Source organism: Pelophylax lessonae (assembly GCF_965119305.1).
Source record: "Pelophylax lessonae genome assembly, chromosome: 5".
Lineage (NCBI taxonomy): Eukaryota > Metazoa > Chordata > Amphibia > Anura > Ranidae > Pelophylax > Pelophylax lessonae.
Window position 1 is genome coordinate 546,779,765 of NC_138772.1, and position 7,433 is coordinate 546,787,197.

The following is a 7,433-nucleotide window of genomic DNA, read 5'->3' on the forward strand; positions in this document are numbered from 1 at the left end:
CGGAGGCCGGAAGCGACGTCATGACATCATTTCCACCGCCGGCAAATGTAAACAATGATGTTTTTTTAGTTTTGCTGGAAAGCCTGAGATTAAAAAAAAATTATAAAACGATCTCAGGCTTTCCAGCTAAAACATTTTTTCATCTGCCGGCGCCGGAAGTGGCGTCATGACATCGCTTCCGGCCTCTAAAAGTCATAAAGATGGCTGGGGACTATCTGGTCCTCGGTCAGCTCTATGGTAAACAATTATTTCCCCGGCTCACCAATCACACAGGTGGGTAGAAGCACCAGAGAGCCCAACAGCCGCTATGATTGTTTTTATATGAGAGGGAATGGCCAGCAGTAAAAGACAATATCTGAATAATGCCTGCAGGTCACCAGAACTAGTGTCCCCATTGGAAGATTTCCCCTCTATTACTTTTCTAGGGACAACCCAAAAGTTTAGATTTTCTTTTACTTTCAATGATAATGGTAAATAGGAGAAATAGAGAGGATGAATCTTCTTAACGGGGGCACAGACAGCAATAAAAACTGACAGGGGCACTAATCCCTCTCCACTCTATCCAATACTAAAAAAAGTTTTATCTTTCGTTGTACTTTTAGTGTCTCCCCACATGTCTCTGATTTCCAATCCTAAATGTATCTAAACTGTGTATAGTATTGGATAGAGGGGTGAAGCGTTAGAACCCCTGTCTGGTTTTTATTGCTGTCTGCTTCCCTCCTGTAGAGATTCTCCCTCTTTATGTCCCCTGGTGACCCCTGACACTGACAAATAAAGTGCTGTAAATCAAATATTTCCTGACTTGGAAGAGGAGATGAGGGGGAATCTTCCAATGGGGACATGTGTTCCGGTGACACCGATCTAAGAGGGTAAGTCCTCTGACCTTGGAGAGATTTCCTCTCACTTCTTGTGTCTCTGGGAACAGGAAGTGAAAAGCAATCTCCCCAAAGGGGGCACAGACAGTAAAAAAAATTGACCAGGGTTCTAACCCTTCCCTACTCTATCAATCCAAAAACAAAGAATGGTTTTATATATATTTGAAAACAAAGCCAGAAAATGAACACTTCAAAATACTAAACCTAACACCAAACACATCCTTATACCTTAACGTAGAACAAAAGGATACTTTTTTTTTCTTTTTGGATAGAGTGAGAGATAGAGATAAAGTGAGAGTAACCCCTGTCAGTTTTTTGTTGGGGAGATTTGCCTTCACTTCCTGTCCCATAGCCAAACAGGAAGTGAGAAGAAATCCTTCCAAAGTGAGGAAATCCGGGGGTGTCACCAGAACTAGTGTCCCCATTGGAAGATTTCCCCTCTATTCCTGCTCTGGTGACAGCCCAGAATTTAAGATTTTTAGCGATATCAATAAACAGGATGAATAGAGAGGGTGAGTCTCCCTAATGGGGGCACAGACAGCAATAAAGACTAACAGGGGCTCTAATCCCTCCACACTCATTCCAAAATTAACAAAAAAAGTTTTTCCTTTAGTTTTAATTTATTTAAACACTTCAAAATAATCTTTAATACCTTTAAATTTAACCTTCACATAATGCCTAAAGCTGGCCATACACTATACAATCTGATTGTACAATCTGTTTTGGATTTACCATTACCTATGTAGTGTCAGTACTTGCCTGGATACAATATGAATGGATAATGTATGTGTGTCCTTTTCTGTTTTGGCTTTTTGGTAAATCTAAGGCTGACCATACACTATACAACCAAATCTCCTTTAGCTTTAACAAAACGATGTCATATGAAAAAAAAAGGTAAACAGTGCTTTGAATTATTTAAAATCAGGCAGGGCCGTATACTACATAGATGATGGTAGATCTAAAGGAGATTGTACAACTGGATTGTATAGTGTATGGTCAGTCTAATGCTAAATAAACCCCCAAAGTTCCCCCCTTGTCTTATTGGGTGTGGAAGTGATGGAGGACACTCTCCTGTGCTGAGATCTACCAGATCCACCGATTGAAGAAATATGTTATCTGTACAAACTGTGTCATCCTATGAACCAGATTCACATTTCTCACCAGATTTCACCAGATTCAGCTCAGATTTCCTGTAATATGATCATTTTACATGTCTCCTGACCCCCCAGATAGCTTTATGTGACCTTCTCCTATCCATAACCCAGCATGGAGGGGCTCAGTGAAGGTGGTGGTGAAGGTGTGGAGGTGTCTGATCGGGTCACACAGATCATAAAAGGACAGCTGCCCGGCCTCATAATCCACATAGATCCTGACTCTGTTACTGGAGAGATTGGGAGATATGCTGATCAGTTTATTGTCATGTATTAGAAAACACCGACCTCTATCCCTCCACAAACCCCAGGACTTGTTATTATATCCAATCCCTGACTGCTCTCCTCTCCTCTCTATACTGGGATAACACATCCCGACTCTGTAATCTTCTGACTCACTGACATCCACTTCCCAGTAATGTCGCCCCGAGGAAAATCTCTGACTGCTTAATACCTGGAACCAGAACTGAAATCTCTCCGGTGTTTCTGGACGATCCTCCCATATATCTGAGCTGGATGCAGTTTTCAAGTCATCTGATATCTGTAGATTATCATGAGCTGTGTTCACATCCAGTAATATGTCTGAAGCTTCCTGTATATTGAAGAATACATTCCCCACTTTTATCATATCAGATAACCCTGTGTGTAATGTGTGTGAGATTCCAGCCACATCCAGATCCCCTCCATCATGGAGGAGTCTATCATGTCTCTCTCTGTCCTCATTATCTCCCTCCTCAGTGTCACACAAGTCCCCTGTGTCTGATTCCTGTAGGACAGTCAGTGGGTCAGTCATGTTACACAGCTCCTCAATGTCCCCCATCTTCCTGGACAGATCCTCCTTCTTTATCTCCAGCTGATGGATCAGATCAGACCATGGGATCCGTTCTTCCTGGCTGGAGATGTTCCTCAGGACTCTCTTCTCCAGGTCTTCCAGCTGTCTCCTGAGCTCTATGAACAGGGCAGTGACTCTCTCTGTTAGACCGGCTGATTTTTCTTGTACTTTTCTCCTGCGATCCTGCAGACTCTGGACTCTTTTCTCCGTCTCCTCTCTCTCTGTCATCAGTTTCTGCAGAACATTTCTCAGTTTCTGTTTCCTCTTCTCAGAGGCCTCATCCAGAGTCTCCATCTTGTGTCCCTGATGTTCTCCAGCCAAACTGCAGGACACACAGATACAGGCAGAGTCCTCCTTGCAGTAATATTTAAGAAGTTCTCTATGGATGGAGCATTTTCTGTTCTCCATGGAAGTGGTGGGATCAGTTAGGACATGTTCTGGTGACTTGCTGTGGACTTTCAGGTGATTATCACACAGAGAAGCTTCACACATCAGACAGGATTTAACAGCAGGTACAGGAGAGTGAATACAGTAAGTACAGAAGATTTCAGTCTTCTGATCTGGCTGATTAGACCGGAAAGCCTCCACTATGTTACGCAGTGTTATGTTCCTCTGCAGTACAGGACGATCCTGGAACTTTTCTCTGCACTGAGGATATGAATAACCTCCAGACTCCTCTTCTTTATCCAACACACGATCAATACAGACCCGGCAGAAGTTGTGTCCACATCTCAAATTTACAGGATCTTTATAGATTTCCAGACAGATTGAACAGTCCAGCTCTTGTCTCAGATCAGCAGACGCCATCGCTGACAGCAGAAGAGAGAAATGAAAGTCTCAGAAACCAGAGGACACGTCTCACATATTTCTGCACAGGGTGGGGCTGATTTGATCTTTGAACTTTTATATGCAGGAAATATTTGAACAAAGTGAATGTCTATAAGATGAAGGGATATTTCCATACACGGGAGTGTTCTGGTCACATGCTGTAGTGACTGGTAGACTTGTTTGCATTTTTTTTTTTAAATTAGAACTTCAAATCAAACCCAACACTGAGCTAGTAATGCAGTGCCAATAGCTGGTCACATGTTAACCACTTGTCGGCCACCCGCCTAATATATACTGTAGCAGGCTAGCTCGGCTGCACGAAATGCCATACCTGTACGGCGATCCGTGGAAGCGCTCCTGAGGGCAAGCGCGCAGTGGCACGCTCCCACCCCCACTAGGCGGGGAGGATGCCGATCTAGGGGACCGGTGGCACTGATTGCCGCTGGGCAACCGCGATCGCTACCCGCTGAGAGAGGACGGTCGGCTGTTGTAAACATAGCTGACCGGTCTTCTCTCTGAAATGATCACAGAGAGCCTGGGATCCTTCTATATAGGAACACAGGTCTCTATAATCATTTCACAAATCTCTCCCCCCACAGTTAGAAAACACTCCCCTAGGCTCACATTTAACCCTTTGATCACCCCTAGGTTAACCCCTTCCCTGCCAGTGTCATTATTACAGTAATAGTGTATATTTTTAGCACTGATCACTGTAGTAATGTCACTGGTCCCCCCAATAGGGTTGAAAATGTCAGTTAGGGATCCAATCTGTCTGCCGCAATGTCGCAGTCCCGCTAAAAATCGCTAATCGCCATCGTTACTAGTAAAAATAAAAAAATTAAATAAATCTTTCCCGTAGTTTGTAGACGCGATAACTTTTGCGCAATCCAATCAAAATACGCTTATTGGGATTTTCTTTTTACCAAAAATATGTAGCAGAATACAAATTGGCCTAAAAGGATAAACACTGTACCCCTACCCATTCACCCCATAAAAGGCAGTGTATGTAAATAATGACAGGAGACGTTTTGAAAAGTTTATTAAAAATCTTCATCCGGTCTTCTCCCTCCGCTCCGGTCTTCTCCCCTCCAGTCTTCTCCCCTCCGCTCTTCTGCCCTCCGCTCTTTTGCTCTTTTGCCTCCCCTGGTCTTCTTCTTCCTCCGGTCCTCCTCCGACGCTGTCCCCGGTGATTATGCCGGTCTCCGGTCTCTGCAGCTTATTATATAGCCATTAGGGGCGTGGCCTCCCGGTGACGTCACCGGGAGGTCATGCCCCTAATGGCTATATAATAAGCTGCAGAGACCGGAGACCGGCATAATGACCAGGGACAGCGTCGGAGGAGGACCGGAGGAAGAAGACGACCAGAGGAGGCAGAAGAGCGGAGGGCAGAAGAGCGGAGGGCAGAAGAGCGGAGGGGAGAAGAGCGGCGGGGAGAAGAGCGGAGGGAGAAGACTGGACGAAGATTTTTTAATAAACTTTTCAAAACGTCTCCTGTCATTATTTACATACACTGCCTTTTATGGGGTGAATGGGTAGGGGTACAGTGTACCCTATACCCATTCACACAGGGAGGGGGTCCGGGATCTGGGGGGCCACCCTCGTTAAAGGGGGCTTCCAGATTCCGATGAGCCCCCTGCCCGCAGACCCCCACAACCACCGGCCAGGGTTGTGGGGATGAGGCCCTTGTCCTCATCAACATGGGGGCAAGGTGCTTTGAGGTGGGGGGTGCAGAGCCCCCCCTGCCCCAAAGCACCCACACCCCCCCATGTTGAGGGCGTGTGGCCTGGTATGGTCCAGGGGGGGTGGGGCCACTTGCTCGTCCCCTCCCCTTTCCTGGCCTGCCGGGCTGCATGCTCGGATAAGGGTCTGGTATGGATTTTGGGGGGGGACCCCACGCCGTGTGGGGCTACCCTCAAATTCCATACCAGACCCGAAGGGCCTGGTTTGGAACCTGGGGAGGAACCCCACGCCGTTTTTTTTCCCCATTTTGGCGTGGAGTTCCCCCTCAAGATTCTCACAGCGCAAGTCGCACCGCAAGTCGGATCATCCTGATCCGACTTGCGGTGCGCCTTCCATTTTCCCATAGGTAACCATTGATTTTGAATGGAGGCAGAAAAAACGCTGCTAAAAGCTACGTTGCCAAACGTGCAATAACGCAAATGGAAAACGCTACTGAAAGCACGTTTTTGCAGCTGCTTTTTCCTGGCGTTAGAAGTGGCTCTGCAGCTCGTTTTTTCTGACACCCAGTGTGCATGAGGCCTAAAAATCATTGATAATAACATGACAGATCTAATATAAGGTAATTTCATTAGTGGATTCAGATTCCCCTAAAACATAATACACAATAGTGAAATGCCAGTAGAAGACGAGCATTACACAATGGACCAAACATAAAACAGAATATACAAGACAAACAAACCTGGACTAATTCATACACAAACAACATATATCTTCTGGCAATTGGACCGAACACAATGGATTCATGCGCAAGAGGGTTCGGACACCAAACAGACAAGACAATCAATATGATTCCAGACCTACGTTTGTTAATATCCAAACATCCCAGAAATGGCTTGCCAGGGTACAGGCTCCAAAATAGGCCTCAACAAACACTCTACTTTCCCCGAAACAATCACCAAATCCATAAAGGGAGGAGAAACCCTGAGACCCCACCTACAAGAAAGGCTTGTAGGTGAGGACCTCATTAATTCCTGGGGGGGTGGTAGCCTCCAGGTATTCAATCCAATATGCTTCCCTCTGCATATTCCTCTTGTCCCAGTCCCCTCCTTGGGGGTCTGGGGCTATAACTTCTAAGACAAAAAAGGAGCTTACTGAATTATCATATTTGTGATAGGCCTATTGTAAAGGCCTATATGGCGGGTAACGGTCGTTATTATCTTACCTCCCTCTGAGTGATAAAGATGATCTCCAATTCGCTGGTTAAGTTGTCTAATAGTTTTCCCTACATAAAAGACTTTACATCTGCATATCATTAAATTTACTACTCCTTTGGTAGTGCAATCCGCGTAATGCCTGGATCGGTGCCAACTGCCATTAGGCAGGCGGACACCCCTACCCTCCATAATCCAGGCACATCGCACGCACCCACTACATTTATACAGTAGGTTCCCTTACAGTGAATGTTTGTGTACCTATTGGTTGTGTAATGACTTGTGGTCAGACAGTCCCTTAAAAAAGGGGCCCGCCTGAACACCAGTTCAGGGTGCGGTTTGAGGTATTTCCCAAGAGTATAGTCATTTGTGAGTATATGCCAGTGTTTATCAATAATGCTGCGTAATTCCCTTTCATGCATTGAGAACTTGGTAATAAACTGGACAGTATCGCCCTCTGTTTTGGGGGTGGTATTATAAATTAATTCTGCTCTCGAACGTGCTTTGGCCTTGTTGAAAGCTTTCCTAAGGGTAAACCTAGAGTACCCCCCGCTCAAGTAGACGAGCCCGAAGGCTGTCTGCTTGATTCTGAAAATTTGCCTCTAACAAGCAATTCCTTCTAAGTCATAGCTACTGGGCGTAGGGGATACTCCTAACCAAGGGGGTGGAATGGGCACTTGCTGCGCATAGAAACCTGCGCTCGGTTTCCTATATAAATCGGTCTCCAGTTTCCCACTAGGGAGGATACTGATATTGAGGTCGAGAAAGGAAATAGTTTTGCGACTGATGGTATGTGTAAAACTTGAATTAAGATCGTTGGTATTTAATGCATCTAGGAACATAGTAAGTTCCCTAT

At 45.5% G+C, this 7,433-nt stretch overlaps 1 protein-coding gene across 1 annotated transcript in view; it reads right to left on the reverse strand.

Moving 5' to 3' along the window:
* Positions 1 to 3,681, reverse strand: part of LOC309555536 (E3 ubiquitin/ISG15 ligase TRIM25-like) — a 54,439-nt gene extending 50,758 nt beyond the window's left edge. The window contains exon 1 of the mRNA XM_082257603.1: positions 2,351 to 3,681. Coding sequence (XP_082113729.1) covers positions 2,351 to 3,665 — 1,315 coding nt within the window. The 5' untranslated portion in view covers positions 3,666 to 3,681. The remainder of the gene's footprint in view (positions 1 to 2,350) is intronic.
* Between the last annotated feature and the right edge of the window lie 3,752 nt (positions 3,682 to 7,433).